Raw genomic sequence first — 17538 nt, forward strand, 5'->3', positions numbered from 1 at the left:
TGTGGCCCCAGGGACTGTAGCCCGCCAGGCTCCTCTGTCCATGGGATTTCCCAGCAAGAACACTGGAGTGGGCTGCCATGCCTCCCCCAGGGGATCCTCCCCACCCGTGTCTCCTGCATTGAAGGCGGATTCTTTACCGTGGAGCCAGATCACCGAGCACATTAGTGAAATAAAAGACAAAGAAAGATATTTGCAGAGATGGGGAGAACAGCCCAAAACTGGAGGAAAAATGAGCATCTTATCTATTGCTGGGGGTCTCTGCCTCTCTGAGATGGAGGGCTCTGCAGGGAGGGTGTCTCGGAGTTGGGAGAGTCCAGGCTTGGGCTCTGAAAGCCACCTACTGGGTGTGAGTTCTGGCCCACTGTTAGTCAGCGGTGGCTTCGGGCAAATCACTGAGATTCCCTGAGTCAGTTTCCTCATCTGCAAAATGGGATAATGCCTTAAGTGAGTTCCTACCTGTGGGTGTGTAGAACGTTTTAGATGCGGTTAAGTGTTAGCTTCTGAGACCGCACAGTCACTCCACTGCCTGGTGTTCCTGGGTCTGGCTCTTGGCCGGGGACCTTCTAGCTTTCCTGCCCCCACGCTTGGAGCAGGTTCTGTGTTTCTTCCCCAGCAGCGGATTAGGCTGAGCGCTTGCTCTAAAGCCTGGCAGCCTCTCTAGCAGGCGGGCTGCGGGTGCGGGCAGGCTGCAGGCATTAGTGACCACCCGTCTCTTCTCTCCCTGCCAGGGATGCTGCTTTGATGGACTGAGTCCCCCTCCCCTGCCTGCCAGAGAAGGTTCTCTGCTGCCCTTCGCTGCATGCCAGCCCAGCCAGGAAACTGAGGACACCGCAGACTCAACCTCAGGACGCTTCTTCTGCACGGGAACGCGCTCCTGCTGTCCCTAAGGCTTCCAGAACCCCTGACGTGGGCGGCCCCCAGTACCACCTCATGTTCAGGGCATCTTACTAGCCATGGTCCTCCTCCTCAGCTTCCTCCTGCTGCTGGGCCTCTGTGAGGACACCGTGTCAGAGGAGCCGTCGTCATCCGGGTACCGTCCTGCTGATTTGAAATTCCAGTTGCCTTCAACCTCCTATCAGACCAGCGACTCTTATGATCCTGGTCCTGCTGGCTTCTTCTTTCACATCGTGCGCCTGTTTGTTCACATTGTGCAGCCCAGTGCTTTCCCCGAGGGTAAGTCCTGCGGGTGGAAAAAGATAGAATTTGTCTTCAAACACCGCTCCTGGGCACACATGCATTAGTGTTGTTAATGATAAGAGGAGGATATTCTGTGTGGTCAAGTGTGAGATTCTGAGTGATGATTGGCACAGGAACAGAAAGCGTTTAGATGGAAGTTAAGAAAATCAAATGAAATAGTCAGGGAACGTGATGATGAGAAAATGAAACTGAACTGTGTTGCCATGTTGTTCTTCCAATTCTTTATCCTCCATCCCCTCCTTCTTTGTTTGTGTTGGTTAGAGAACTGAATTATCCTCAAATTCCTACCAAAGGTAAAAGGTAGGCTAAAAATGCGAATTCCCTGCCATCAAATGAGAAGTCAATAATGACCGCTCGTGGACATTGAACGTTAGAAGTTTAACTCTCCTCCACCCACTACGATACGTGGTTTTGACACTGCTTCAGGCTAGGTCAGGTGAAACAAACCTGTTACCTGGGTAACTTGTTTGCTTCCGTTCTATGAGTCTGAGTCTGAGGACAGGAGGGAACTTTGCTGGCATCGAGCAGTTGCTCTGTGCATGTGCCACTGTCTGGCCTTAGCACTGGGGCTAATCTGTCCTGGGAAGTCTTCGGGGTATGTGTTTTCAGGAACGGGATTATGAAAATGTAAGTGGTCTATGGGAAGTGTCTGCTATTAGGGTTTGGCAGTCTAAATTTTTATTGGTTTAATGTTAGATCTAGCTTAGGCTTGTTCTTCTAACTATGAAGATTTGCATACTGTCATTGATTATTAAGTGTTATAAAATTTGTGGTGGTCTTGATCGTCTTCCTAAGATGGTCAGCCGTTGCTCATAAGAAGATTATTTGTGAGAGAGAGAGGAGGAGAATGTATTTAGAGAACCTCAGCACCTGTTTATATTATGGGCAGTTTATAGATTTTAATATACATTTACATAGAGCTTTTTACATGTATTTATCTCAAATTAAGCAGTTGAAACAGTCTGAAGTGTAGTTCTCAAATTTTTGTTAGTTCAAATTTCGGTTCAGTGAAGTAAATCACTCGGAGCCCTTCTGTCGTAGAAGGGAGTCCTGGGCAAGCACTGCTCACTGCTTACGTCACTGCCTCAAAGACTCAATCTGGAAGTCCAAAGGACAGAAGCAGAGGACACACTGAGTTTATTTATTCATGCTGAAACAAGTTCACGCTTCTCAATAGATATCTCTTCATTTATCTTCAGACTTGATGTAAATATAATTGAATAAATACACGGTTGACCAAAAAAGTTTGTTGGCGTTTTTCTGTAACATCTTATGCAAAAACCCGAACAAACTTTTTGACCAGTAAATACCTGGTGGCTCAGTGGTTAAGAATGCATCTGAAATGCAGGAGGCCCGGGTTCGATTCCTGGGTTGAGAAGATCCCCAGGAGAAGGAAATAGCAACCCACTCCAGTATCCTTGCATTCTCCCATGAACAGAGGAGCCTGGTGGGCTGCAGTCCAGGGGGGTCACAGAGAGTCAGACATGACTGAGCACAGATGCAAGCAAGCACAGATGCCGACTAGTGATTTTAGTCTGGGCTTCTTGTTTATGTAGAAAACCGAGAATTCAGTTGTTTGATATGAATCTGCAATGACTTCTTTAAAAAGACTGAAGCCTCCTTGTGTCATTCTAAGGCAGATCATGTAATCAGTTAATCCTGTAATCTCTTTCCACATGTTTATTTTTTTCCCTCTGGGTTTCATAGGAAGACTTCCTCACACTAGTTTCATTAGGGAAAACAGTATTTTTAAAGGTCTTCATTCGAATGATCAGGTTAAAAAGGTGTCTTACTTCCAGTGCCTTCTAGGTTTTTTTTTTTTTAATCTCCAACAACATGATTAGTGTGAAATTTAAATCCCAGTGTAATCCTAGGGTGTTAGCCTTCCTTGTCCTTTGACCTTCATCAACACTTGCTACTTTGGAGAAAGAAATTCCCAGAAGTAGACCAGAGCAGACCAACACTGCCGCTTTCAAAAAGCTTGCCAGGCTGCTTGGAGAATACAACACTGAACTTAGCGGCTGATGCTTCCAAGTGTCGGCTTTCTTCCACCACTTCCTTACTTGCGCTCTTCCACTCAGTTACTGACTTTCATAGTAGCTTCAAAGTGCTCATTACGTGCTTTGCAGTATAAAGGACACTAGGGCACAATCATGGTTTTCTGGGCTTTCCCCCGCCTTTTCACATTACTTTTTAAAAAATAATTGAAGTATCGTCAATTTACAGTGTGTGTTAGCTTCAGGCGTTCATCACATTGGTTCAGTTGTGTGTGAGTGTGTGTGTGTACATATATTTATATATGTATTCTTTTCAGATTCTTTGCCGTAGTTCCCTGTGCTATAAGTAGGTCTCTGCTGGTTATCTGTTTGATATACAGTAGTGTGACTATGTCAGTCCCATCCTCCCAATTTATCCATCCCCTCCCCTTCCCCTTGGTAACCGTAAGTTTGTTTTCTAGGTCTGTGGGTCTCTTCCTGTTTTATAAAGAAGTTAATCTGTGTTTTTTGGTTTTAGACTCCACGTGTAAATGATATCCTGTGATATTTGTCTGGCTCTGTCTCATTTCGCTTAGTGTTATCATCTCCAGGTCCATCCATGTCTCGGCAAGTGGCATTAGTCCATCCTTTTTTATGGCTGAGTAATCCTCCGTTGTATATATGCACCACATCCTCGGTGTCCATTCATCTTTTGATAAACCTTAGCTTGCTTTCCTGTCTTGTCTGATGTGAATAGTGTTGCAGTGGTCTTTGGGGCCAGTGCATTTCATGAGCCCCAGAACAAAGGCTGACGTCTTCATAATTTAAGATGGAGAGAGAGAGAGAGAGGTGGATTTTTATGTATTAACTAACTTTATACATTAATCAAAACAGATAACTTCAGGATGAGTCCTCTGTGGAGTAACATCTTCACAGAGGATCATATCCCACAGGTCTGTTCTTTCATGTGAGGGAGTAGAAGTGTTTTGGGGGCACAATCCCAGTGCCGGGGCAGATGAGGAAGGGCAGGCCCTGGAACTGGCTCCCTCGTCTCATGCCATAGAACCTGGAGAGTTTTCCACGTTTGCATCCTGTGTCCAACCAAAATGGAATACCTGATTTTGCACTTGGAACTCTCTAAAGAGAAGCACATTATTTTGCTGACAAAAGTCCATATACTCAAGGCTATGGTTTTTCCGGTAGTCATGGATGGATGAGATTTGGATCATAAGGAAGGCTGAGCACCAAGGAATTGATGCTTTCAAACTGTGGTGCTGGAGAAGACTTTTGAGAGTCCCTTGGATTGCAAGGAGTTCAAATCAGTCCATCCTAAAGAAAATCAACCCTGAATATTCACTGGAAGGACTGATGCTGAAGCTGAAGCTCCAATACTTTGGCCACCTGATGGGAAGAACCAACTCATTGGAAAAGAACCTGATGCTGGGAAAGACTGAAGGCAGGAGGAGAAGGGGACGACAGAGGAGGAGATGGTTGGATGGCATCACTGACTTGATGGACATGAGTTTGAGCAAGCTCCGGAAGATGGTGAAGGACAGGAAAACTCAGCGTGCTGCAGTCCACGGGGTCGCAAAGAGTCGGACACGACTGAGCGACTGAACAACAGCAAAGAGAAGCACGGGCTGTATCCTAGTAAATACATGATGGAGAGTCCCTGTTCCGCTGGGGCTTGAGTCACAGGCCTGTCCCTGCACTGAAGAAGAGATCAGCTTAGGTCAGACCAGGAAGACAGGTGGGCACACAGCTCGGCAGAGCGTGCTCTAGGACTTGGTCTGGGTGTTTCATAAGCTCTGCCCTGATCTGAAGCTGCAGGAGAGATGCAGTGTCCTGGGCTTGGCTCACTAAGAAGTGAGTGATGACTTACATTATGGAGGAATCGTTAGTCCGTTTATTAACCTAGAAAGGGTGTTGACGGCAGAATGTGTATGTGGGGGCTGGGGGGCTGGGGAGATGGGGAAAGAGCACGCCAGGCAGAGAAAACAGCGTGTCCAGAGAGTGGAGGAGGCAGCAGTTCATGGTGGACCCAGGAGGTGTGCATTCATGGGTAAGCTGGCCAAGGCTGGGGAGCTGGAGCTAGAGGACCCTGACTGGCAGCCTGGGGAGCTTTGCAGGGGGCAGGAAGCTAAGGCAGCATAAGCAAAGGTTGCATTCATTTGGCAAGTGTTGTTGAAAGCCACGCCTTCTGTGGTGCACTTGCTGAGTGCTGTGAACCAGCCTCAAAGTGGACTTGGGTTTTGGGAAGAGAATCCGGCTGCAGCTGGTAGGATAGCTCACAGGGAGGGTGAGGCTCCTGCCGTGGCCCAGAGGGTGGTAATGATGAACTACCGTGGGAAGGTGATGGAGCAAACCGAGGCAGGTTTCATCTACGTCCAGGGGATTTGAAGTCCTAGGTCCTGCCTGTTGCCTGTCGGGCTGACAGTTTTCAGAGCCTCTGTTCTCATAAATGTAGTGTGACTCTGTGGCTTTTGTCTGTGAGACTTAAATGAGATGATGCGTGTAGAGCCTGTGTTTAAAGCCGTGCCTGAAAGGCGCAGAGAGAAACCCTCCATCGTATTGTTATATAGGGCTTCTCTGCTGGCTCAGACGGTCAGAAATCCGCCCGCGACGAGGGAGACCAGGTTCAGTCCCTGAGTGGGGAAGATCTCTTGGAGAAGGGAATGGCAACTCACTCTAGTATTCTTGCCTGGAGAATTCCGTGGATAGAGGAGCCTGGCAGGCTACAGTCCACAGGGTTGCAAAGAGTGGGTCATGACTCAGCGACAAACGCATTTACTTTCCTATTGTTATTTGGGAGGAAGCATTGACCGAACTTGTTGCCAGAATTGTTTTGGGGAAGTATACAGAAAAGAAAAGCTGTCTCCAGGAGGGATCTTTAAAATGTTCTTGCTGATGTTTCCTTAGGAACATTCTCCGTGGAGATGCCTTATGAGAGGCAGTTCTGTTACTTTTGAAGTTGGTTGAGCTGTGTCTCCCCAACAAGCCCCGCAGCAGCAGAGCTGGTCTAGAAGCCAGGACTTGGACGCAGCGCTGGTTTGCTGAGTAGTCTCTGCTCCCACAGAGTGTCTGCATCTCACGGGTGCTTGTTTTTCTCTGTCCTCCCCCCCCCCGCTGTCTCCAGGGTCTGCCGTAAGGCATACTGTGCACCACGTCAGCTTGTTTGAATCTCCCACCAACTTTCAGAGGTGGACGGTGATCTTATTTCTATTTCTTACAGCCCCTTTTACAGATTGGAAAACTAAGTCAGGGTGAGATTACAGGTTCAAAGCATACAACTAGCCAGTGGCAGATTGAAAACCCGCTGTCTCCAGGACTAGTTATTTCTCCTGTATTCTATAGCTTTCTTGGTGGGTAATTTATTTCCATTTTATTTTGTTTTGGCCAAGCTATGCCGCACACACGATCTTAGATCACCAACCAGGGACTGAACCCACACCCTCTGCACTGGAAGCGCGGAATTACAACCACCGTAACTCCAGGGAAGTCCCTCCCTTTTATTTTAATAATAGTGCTTTTAAACTGATTGTGAGTCACTATTAAAAGCAGTGACTGTTGCCCACTGACAGCAGGCACTGCAGGAGATGATCTGGTGTGGATGGTGAGCGGTGCCTTTTCCAGTTTCCTGTGCCTGTGATGATCTTGGCAGAAATCATGACCCAGGTCAGAGCCTTTCTAATGGAGCAAACCAAAAGCCCTCCTCTGCTTTTATTTTCATAGAAATTTTCTAGAATTATTCTCTACTCTGTTTTGGTATATCTTTAGATTAGCGTTGAGGATGGTTGACCTATTTCTAAGCCTTTCCCAGGTGGCGCTCATAGGAAAGAACCCGCTTGCCAGTGCAGGAGACATAAGAGACTCGGATTCGATCCCTGGGTTGGGAAAGTCCCCTGGAGGAGGGCATGGCAACCACTCCAGTGTTCTTGCCTGGAGAATCCCCATGGACAGAGGAGCCTAGAGGGCTACAGTCCATGGGGTCGCACAGAGTCAGATAGGACTGACGACTGAGCACACATGCACGCACGACCGACTCTCGCAGCGTCCGAGGCTGATCTGATTTGCTCCCGGGTGTGGGCTGGATTTGGGTAAGTGGTAGAAGTGGGGCAGCGGGAGGAGCCGAGCTTGGCGTCCGAGGACTTTAGTGCCAGCAGACTGAGCGCCGTGAGTCTGTCTGTTGCAGGTGACAGAAACCTATTCACAAAGGCAGTCCAAAAAGGTCTTTATCAATAACAGCATCTTACTGCATAACTCAGGGAGTCGTGTTCAGTATCTCAATAAACCAAGAGGGAAAAGAATATGGAAAAGAATACATATATATATGTCTTTATATCTGTGTATTCCGGATCACTTTGTTGTACACCAGAAACTAACACAGCATTGTAAATCTGTAATAAATACTTCAGTTAAAAAATTTTTTTCAAAGGGGGTTTAATCATCAGAACTCCGGGTTACTTCATGACACCTGAGGGGTTGGGGAGGGGATCAGTCAGCACAAACTCTGCCCGCCCCCTTCTGGGCTCCTCCCTGCCCGTGGCCTCTTCCTTCTCCTCCTTCTCATCCTCATCTCTGGGTTCCCCCATCCCGCAGTCCTCATGGCGGCAGTTCTAGGCTGCCAGCCTCATCGGTCTCAGGCCAGCTTCCTAGAGAATTCCTGGGCCTTCTCTTTCTTTCTGTCTCTTTTTAAGTCTCAATCCCGGTGCTGCTTGGGGTCAGTCGCTGACCATGGGCCCATGGGGGTTCCCATGCCCACAGTCACACCACACGTGGGCCTGGCGCTGAGAGCCAGCACAGCCCTGAGGCATCACAGGTAGGGAAGCTGGTTTTCAGGAAAGGAGTGGTCAGGCAGATAGCCCAATAGGTGTGTCTGTGCCAACATCCACCTAGAATCGGGGTGCTGTATTATATCCAGCACCTGCGTGTTTCCCCTCTATCAGATGGAGCCAAGCATTGTCTCCTTCAGATCACGTGGATGCATGTTGGCAACCCCGCCCAGCCGTAAATAAGGTCGTGGAGGGAAAGGATGACATGAATTGAACCTCTCTCCCCCGTATCACTGACTGTGCTGGGCTGTCTACCATCTCTTTGCATCCTAACAGTGACAACAGCCAACAGCCACAATGCGCCTGCTTCTGGGGATTTGAACAGCTCAGCAACTCTGTGAGCTGAGGACTATTAACCTCATTTATTCAGAGGAGGACGCTGAGGTGCCGAGAGCTCGCTAGTTGACCAGGGTCTCACAACGAGCCAGTGGCAGAGCCAGGATGGCTGGGTTGAATGTCCAGGGTCATAATTGCCGCTTATGTTTAGCCGATAAGGAAAGGGAGACCCAGGGAGGGAAGTTAAAGGACAGCTGCAAGGTCACACACTCCAATGGCTCGGGGACCATGCCAGGGTTTGACCCAGGGCACTGTGAGCGTGAGTCTCCTCCATGGGCTTCCTGGAAGGAGGCGGGTCTGGAGAGTGTGTGTAACGGGCACTCCGCTAATCCATCTGGTGGGTCTCTTAGTACAGCTGTCATACTGTGGATTGAAAAGCAAGTCTTGTTGACTGTCTTCCCATAAGCTTGTACACGAAGTGTGAGCCAGTCCCGCGGAAGATGTGAGAAGATGAGCTTCCTGTTCTCCAGGAATGATGTCCTCTTTGAGGCCTTCAGGCACACGCAGGGAATGAGAGGTTAATCTTACAGTGTTAGCCACTCAGTCGTGTCCAGCTCTTTGCAGTCCCATGGACCGTAGCCCGCCAGGCTCCTCTGTCCATGGGATTCTCCAGGCAAGAATACTGGAGTGGGTTGCCATGCCCTCCGCCAGGGGATCTTCCCGACCCAGGAGCAAACTCGGGTCTCCTGCATTGCAGGTGGGTTCTTTACCATCTGAACCATTGATTAAATATGAATGTCAATAACGAGAGGCCCTCCCGCCCCAGCAGCTGTGGGATGAGACCCACATGGTGGGAGACTTCGCTTGTCTACTGAGTGGGAGAGAAGTTCTAAGATAGACACCTAGAGAAGCAGCTGTCCGCCGTGATCTGGAAGTGCTGGGGCAGAACCAGAAGGATGTCACAGGAGGGGTGGCCCCAGGCAGGCCTGTCATGTACCCTCTGCTGGGCTGGAGTCTAGATTCAGAAATGAGCCTGACAGATTCCTCATTGTTGCTTTTTCGGCCACATCGCACAGCATATGGGGGTTTTGGCTCCTGGATCAGGGATCGAACCTGCAACTCCTGCATTGGAAGTATGGAGTCTTAACCCCTGGACCGCCAGGGAAGTCCTGAGCCTGACATTTGAGTGGTGGTGATGAGTCTGCAGTCTGGAACCACTGCCTGGATTTGAATTCTGGCTCCTATGTCAACGAGCTGTGTGACCTTGGGTATGCATGACTCATTGGAAAAGCCCCTGATGCTGGGAAAGATTGAAGGCAGGAGGAGAAGGGGATGACAGAGGAGGAGATGGTTGGATGGCATCACTGACTCAATGGACATGAGTTTGAGCAAGCTCCGGGAGATGGTGAAGGACAGGGAGGCCTGGCATACTGCTGTCCATGGGTTTGCAAAGAGTCGGACACAGCTGAGTGACTGAACAACAACAAATCTGCAGTGAGCTAGGCAGCTGGTGCCCTTTGGAGAGATGGTGCCGCCTGGGCCCCCTGCTCTCAGAAGGCTGACGTTGAGCCAGCAGCCTCTGCCTCAGCAGTCAGCTGCAAGGCTGGAAGGCTGGTCCCTGCTGACTGCCAGGCATGAGCAGTGCCCACGACTTCCGGAGGAGGGACTCGTGCTGGTGGGCCATCGTAGAAGACTTCCTGGAGGAATAGTGTTTGGGCTGAGCTGTGTGGGTGTGGAGGAGCTCAGAGAGCAGAGTGGGGCATTCCTGGTCCACAAGCAGAGAGGCCGGAATGATGCGAGATGAGACAGGCTGGTAGGACGGGGCCTGGAGAGCAGGGAGCCCAGAGCCCTGCGTGTCTGGGAGGTTGTCAGGCTCCTAGCTTGGGGAGGAGCTTGTGGGCAGATGGCAGACCGGCTCTGGAATGTTGGCCGACGTGGCTGCACGGGGTTTGATAGACGATGGAAGGTGAGCATCGCTCAGTAAACCTGTCACCCCAGCCGAGCTGCAGGAAGGAGGCCGTGGGGGTGGGGTGGGGTGTGTACTGCACACTGAGGCTGTTCCTGGAAATTGTCATGTTCATGTGGACACTGGTGTCCTAGCTCAGTGCTACTTGAGGTGTGTCCTTTGGACCAAAAACATCAGCCTGACCTGGGAGTTTGTAACCCATCCTTGGGCTCCACCTGCTAAATCAGGGGTCGCAAAGAGTCAGACACGACAGAAGTGATCTGGCGGGAGCATCAGCCTCCTTGCTGTGTCCTCATTTGGTGGAGAGAGAGAAGGTTCTGGTCTGTCCCTCTTTTTCTTTCTTTATAAATTTATTTGGCTGCACCAGGTCTTGGTCGAGGCATGTGAGATTGTCTATGTTCATTGTGGCAGGCAGGATCGTTTTTAGTTGTGGCAGGTGGACTCTTTGTTACGGCGTGTGGTTCCCCAGCCAGGGAGCGAACCTGAGCCCCCTGAATTGAGAGCTCGGAGTCTTAGCCGCAGCACCACCAGGGAAGTCCCTGGTCTCTTCCTTTTCTTGCGAGGACATTAATCCCCCCATGAGCCCATCCTTATGACTGTGTCTAGACAGATCACCTCCCACAGACCTCACTTCCAAACTCCTGCATACTGAGGGTTAGGGATTCGATCTATGAATTTGGGGTGACTCAGTCCATAGCAGGGCCTCAATACATAGTGCTTCAGTGAAGATTCTTGTATGTGTCTTTTGTGGTGATATATTCACATAATATATATGAATTGGGATGAATTCACATATGAATGAATTGCTGGGCCATGGGGTAAACATTTTTTTCACCTTTACTAATACTACCAAACAGTCTTCCACGATGAGTATACCAACCCAATCCTTAATTAAAAAAAAAAAAAATGGAGAATTTCAAATACATGTGCGGGTAGAAAGGCTCTCATCACCCATCACCCTAGATTCTGCAACTCAGCCCATGACCAGTCTTATTTCTGCGTCTACCCAATCCTCGTACTCACCCCCTTCATTTGGCAACAAATTCCAGTTTTTCTATCATTTTCTCTATAAATATTTTAGTGTAGCTCTTTAAAAATAAAGACATCAAACAAATGGGACGTAATGAAACTTAAAAGCTTTTGCACAACGAAACTATAAGCAAGGTGAAAAGACAGCCCTCAGATTGGGAGAAAATAATAGCAAACGAAGCAACAGACAAAGGATTAATCTCAAAAATATACAAGCAACTCCTCCAGCTCAACTCCAGAAAAATAAATGACCCAATCAAAAAATGGACCAAAGAACTAAACAGACATTTCTCCACGGAAGACATACAGATGACAAAAAAACACATGAAAAGATGCTCAACATCACTCATTATCAGAGAAATGCAAGTCAAAACCACAATGAGGTACCATTACACGGCAGTCAGGATGGCTGCTATCCAAAAGTCTACAAGTAATAAATGCTGGAGAGGGTGTGGAGAAAAGGGAACCCTCTTACACTGTTGGTGGGAATGCAAATTAGTACAGCCACTATGGAGAACAGTGTGGAGATTTCTTAAAAAGCTGGAAATAGAACTGCCATATGACCCAGCAATCTCACTTCTGGGCATACACACCAAGGAAACCATATCTGAAAGAGACACGTGCACCCCAATGTTCATCACAGCACTGTTTATAATTGCCAGGACATGGAAGCAACCTAGATGCCCATCAGCAGACGAATGGATGAGGAAGCTGTGGTACATATACACCATGGAATATTACTCAGCCATTAAAAAGAATTCATTTGAATCAGTTCTAATGAGATGGATGAAACTGGAGCCCATTATACAGAGCGAAGTAAGCCAGAAAGATAAAGACCATTACAGTATACTAACACATATATATGGAATTTAGAAAGATGGTAACGATAACCCTATATGCAAAACAGAAAAAGAGACTCAGATGTATAGAACAGACTTTTGGACTCTGTGGGAGAAGGCGAGGGTGGGATGTTTCAAGAGAACAGCATTGAAACATGTATACTATCTAGGGTGAAACAGATCACCAGCCCAGGCTGGATGCATGAGACAAGTGCTCGGGCCTGGTGCACTGGGAAGACCCAGAGGGATCGGGTGGAGAGGGAGGTGGGAGGGGGGACCGGGATGGGGAATACATGTAAATCCATGGCTAATTCATTTCAATGTATGACAAAAACCACTGCAATGTTGTAAAGTAATTAGCCTCCAACTAATAAAAATAAATGGAAAAAAAAATAAACATTAAAAAAAAATAAAAATAAAGACATCATGCTGTTATAGTGTAGAAAGTTAGGAGTAAATCTTCGGTATGATAAAATATTTGGGAAATGTTCAGCTTTCTTGCTTGTCTCATAAATGCAATTTTTAGAACCGTTTGTTTGAATTGGGATCCCAATGATGCCAGTACACTGCAGTTAGTTAATGTGTATCTCTATGTCTGTTTTTACCTTATACTATGCCCCACCATGTCTTTTTCCCCCTTGCAATTTATTTGTTGAAGAACTTAGTTACTGTTGCAGTAGTATTTCCCACGGGCTGAGTTTTGCCGATTCCATCTTGGTGGTATTCTTTACATGTTTCTCTGTCATCTTCATCTCATATAAACTAAGACCTGTAGAGCTCAAATGCAGATTTGTTTTGAGAGAAATAACAGTTTATAGATGGTGTTGACATCTGGTTATCTCTCCTTTTGGTGATGTTAGCAGCACGATGGTCACCATCTATATTCATTCATTCATAACACATCCAGTCCTTTCAAAATGGTTTGCAAACAGGCTTTCAAGTACATTGGAACTCTTCAGAAAAACATGGATTTCTTTGTATATTCCCAAACTTGAATTGTTCACTCAACATTTTATGGTAGACATCTCTTCTTGTCCTTCATGTTGCTTAAAATAAAAACTCTTTGAAAGCAAGGAACCTAAAATGTTCATTCACCAATCTTTTGATGTAGGGCCAAGGCTTACATTTTAAAATTATGAGTTAATTGCTAACAGTTTAACATCAATTAGTGTCTCCGATATAAACAGCATCCACGATGCATCCTCCATAATTTTTGGTTCTTTGTTTTGATTTCTTTGAAGTGGAGCAAAACAGAGTTCAGAGCTCTTGATTTTCAGCCTGGTTTTTCCTCCCCAGACTTTTACAGTTTACTCACATGTATTTCATCCACTGAACTGGCCTTTACTAAGTCTTTATAGAACATTAGACTTCGTTTTCAAAGCTCATTCTTTTTCTGTTCATATCTCCTCAGTTTGTGTAATGTTGTAATCACACATTTGTTTAATTGTCTAATTACTTACTATATACGGAGAGGCAGAAAGAAACTTGAAAGCAAACCCAGGGTTATGGGTTGGATTGTTCCTCCCACAGTTCGTCCATTGAGGTCCTGACCCCCAGTACCCCAGAATGTGACCTTGTTTGGGGTAGGGTTCTCCTGGAGTAGTGTGGGCTCCTAATTCTCTGGAACCAGTGTCCTTGTGAAAGGGGAAAGCTGGGAACAGATCTGGACCCGGGGAGGATGCCATGTGAAGACTGGGGTCACGCTGCCTCAGGCCAAAGAAGTATCAGAGCCAGGTGAGATCTGGAGCAGGTCTGCCCCCCAGAAGCAGCGGGGGGCAGTAAATTTCTGCTGGTTAAGCCACTCTATTGTGGCCCTTTTCTAAAACACTATTTTAAAATTTATTTTCAGCTGCACTGGATAAAGATGCAAAGGTAAAACAAATTTATCTTTGTTTCTGCATGCGGGCTGTCTCTAGCTGTGGCGAGCAGGGGCTGTTCTCTAATTCTGGTGCAAGCTTTCTCATCGAGGTGGCTTTTCTTGTTGTGGAGCACAGGCTCAGTTGCCTCCTGGCACGTGGGATCTTCCCAGGCCAGGGAGTAAATCCATGTGCCCTGCACCAGCAGGTGGATTCGTAACCACTAGACCACCAGGGAAGCCCCCACTGCAGTACTTTGTTACAGCAGCTCTAGCGAACCATCTGCACGAGTGAGCTGGTGTTTGCAGAGGACCACGGGCAGGGTGTGACTTCATGGTGACGGCTGATACACAGCCGTGTTCTCTGAGGGCGGCGATTGATGTTTGGGTCGTCTGATCAGCTGCAAAATGGGGTTTAGTTCCAGAATCTCCACCGTACGTTTGTACACACACATCGTCCACGCCTTGAATTCATGAAGATTCAGCTTTATGTGTTGAGGAGTAAGAAAAAGACAGAGAAGTAACTTAAGCAGTACGAATGTTTCTTCCTACAGTGGTTCAGTTGCATTATGTAGTGTGGAGCGGCCTCCTGCATCAGTGCTTTAAAGAAAAACTCACTGCTTGCTTGAGACAAGATTTAAGGGACTTTGATGAGTAATTCCTTTCTACCTGTTTTTTGTTTCCTACACTTCCTGCTTGACCCGAGGACCTCACCCCCTGGAGATCAGACACCTCATTCTGTTGCCTCCTTCCCTCCACTGGCCTTCTGGCAAACTCCTTCTGTTTCTTTAAAACTGGCTTCATGTGATACCTATTCTGGAAATCTGGTCACGCTCCTCTCATCATTTGGTTTGTATTATTTCTGTGTCTTTGTATTTTATGCACTTTTACTATTGCATGTTTAACACTGCCTTTTAATAGTTTGCTGTCTTAGGTTATAAAGTTACTGATGCTAACAGTGCCTGGCATATTGGAGACCCTTCATCAACAGATGAATGGATAAAGAAGATGGTGGTATACACATACACACACACACACACACACAATGGAATATCACTTAGCCATTAAAAAAAAGGAAATTTTGTCATTTTCAACCACATGGATGGACTTGGAGGGCATCATGTAAGTGCAGTAACTCAGACAGAGAAAGGCAAATAATGTATGACATCACTTATATGTGGAATCTAAAAAAAAGACTCAACAAGCTAGTGAATATCACGAAACAGAAGCAAACTTACAGAGTCAGAGAATAAACTAGTTGCCGGTGGGGAGAGCGGGGAGGGGCTATAAAGCGGTGGGGAAGTGGGAGGTCCAGGTTATTAGGTGCAAGGCGGGCTCAGCCCTGCATTGTGCAACACAGGGAACATGGCCAGTATTTTGTCATAACCGTACATGGAACAGAACCTTTGAAAATTGTATAAAAATTAATTTAAAAAATTAAACAATAAAATCCTAAAAGCCAAGCTCTTCTTGAGTGGGATTTAAAAAAAACAGCCTAAATAATTTTAAAACTAGAAGAGAAAGGATGGAGAGGACGCCCAGGGAGGTGGCTTAGGTGAGAGAAGTCTCTGTGGCCCTTCCAGGAGAGGGCTGACCCGTTCACAGGAAGCAGGTTGAAAGAGAGACGGGCTTCTGTTTGCTAATTCTCTGGGAGGAAATTTTGGAGTCAGCGCTGTGGACCAAAAGGTGGGGGTGACCTAATTTCTTTGTGTTTGACATTTGTTTAGCTTGTCTTGCAAGAATCTGTAAGTCTTTGTCCAACTATTTGAAAATATTTAATATTTTAATAATGTAATTGACGGTGTCACTGACTCAGTATGACGTGTTTATTGACGGAGATGCAGGCTGTCTCCCAACCTGATTGACAGTAAATAGCCTTGTATCCCAGAGAGGAGGAGATTGTGTGGGTGCTAATATCCTTGTGGAGGTTGGCTGACCTAGAAGCTCAGGCTAATGAGCTTTGGACAGCAGGCTTCTGGGAGGGCAATTGACTGTGACATGTGCGCTTAACGCTGCAAGGCTACCGTGCTATAAAACGACGGAATACTCGGAAAGCCTGCTTTGCAAGGAACTGCCTTTCTTTAAGGAGTCATTCCAAATATAACTGGAATCTAGTGCAATAGCAATAAAACAGAGTCGAGATGAACATCTATTCCGAAATTAACAGCTGACTTGGGAAACACAGGCTTCTCAAGTGTTACGTTGTAATTATGGACACAAACCAATCTCTGTAAAGAGCCAGCTTGCTCGCAGGTAAATCCATGAGTTCCGCTGTGAGCATGTGTATCAGAGCTGTGTGCTTCTCTGTCCGGGTGGTTCTCCGTCTCCGAGGCCGCCCATCACCTGGACCAGTGCGGATGCTTCAGCTCAGAGAGAGTGGGGAGGGGGTGCACGGTAGCCTCCAAAGGACCATAACAGTTCACACCAGCTGCCTACCCCATCTTCCCGGAACATACCCCACGCCGTCTTGCCATGGACCCTTGGCCTCTGACTGTTCTCTTTGCGTGGTCCTTTCTTCTGCATGGCTTGCTTCTCACATCACTTGGTCTTTGCTCAGATGTCACCTCCATCTCTGGCCACACTCCCTAACTGAATACCCCTCTCCCCAGTCCTTATTTTGCTGCATCTTTCTGTCTGGCACATATAGTGGTGTTCTACTAAACAGCTCTTGTCTTGCTGACTAGCATCTTGGGGGGTGGGACTCGGGCTCACCTCTTCCGTACTGTGTCCCCCGAGCCCAGAAGAGCGTCCCCGGAAGGTACACAGCAAGTGCTCCTTAAACGTTCGCTGTGTTTGCGCCTGCGGATGAGCTCCTGTATACCTCCCCCCCCCCCCCCCCCCGCCCCGCTGCCCCCGCTGGCCTGTTAGTGACCGGAAGCTTTCCACGTTCCCTCCTGTCAGTGGTGGCTTTGCACCTGTCATGCCTTCATGACCATCATCACCATCCCCTTCCTCTTCTCATCCATCTCGATTCTCTTCTGGCAAAATCTCAGATCTGGTCGCCCCACTTTCTGGTTACTCCACCTTCTCATGTCCGTGTCAGAGCAACTTACTGCTTCTAGGAAACATTGTGACTGTGCCTACAGGACTTGCTTTAAATCAGACCTCCAAACACAGTGCACCCCTGGCAGTCCAGACATGGAGTAAATTCCCTTCCTATTTGCATACTTTCTCTTCTCTTTCTCAGATCTCTACCCTGAACCCTCCTCCACCAGACAGGGACCTTGTACTTCATGGAGAAAATGGGTGGAATCACACAGGAAATAACTTATCCCTCCATACTTTTATTTCCAATTTTTTTGCTAGACTTATTCAGGAATTTAGAATTGTTTTCCCTAGAGTTAACAATCAAAAGCTAGTTTTAGAGAGAACTATCAATTCACCAGAAGGTCCTGAAATGGTTGATGCCACCACCAGTAATGTGTTGGACATTTTTAAGACGGAATTAATTGTATCTCATTATGTTAATATATGTTTCTGATCACTGGGAAGGTTGATTGTTTTCCCACCTGTTTGTTTCCTTTTCGAGGAGTTTGTCTGTGAAGTGCCTTCTGCTGGGTTGTGTCCC

At 47.2% G+C, this 17538-nt stretch overlaps 1 protein-coding gene across 4 annotated transcripts in view; it reads left to right on the plus strand.

Moving 5' to 3' along the window:
- The window catches only part of PROM1 (prominin 1), a 135277-nt gene that overhangs the window by 31275 nt on the left and 86464 nt on the right, over positions 1 to 17538 (plus strand). For all 4 annotated transcript variants that reach the window (XM_070458089.1, XM_070458088.1, XM_070458091.1 and 1 more), the window contains one exon: positions 729 to 1173. In XM_070458089.1, the coding sequence (XP_070314190.1) occupies positions 954 to 1173 (220 nt within the window). In that variant the 5' untranslated portion in view covers positions 729 to 953. The remainder of the gene's footprint in view (positions 1 to 728; positions 1174 to 17538) is intronic.

This window comes from Odocoileus virginianus, chromosome 29, assembly GCF_023699985.2.
Source record: "Odocoileus virginianus isolate 20LAN1187 ecotype Illinois chromosome 29, Ovbor_1.2, whole genome shotgun sequence".
In the NCBI taxonomy this organism is placed as follows: domain Eukaryota; kingdom Metazoa; phylum Chordata; class Mammalia; order Artiodactyla; family Cervidae; genus Odocoileus; species Odocoileus virginianus.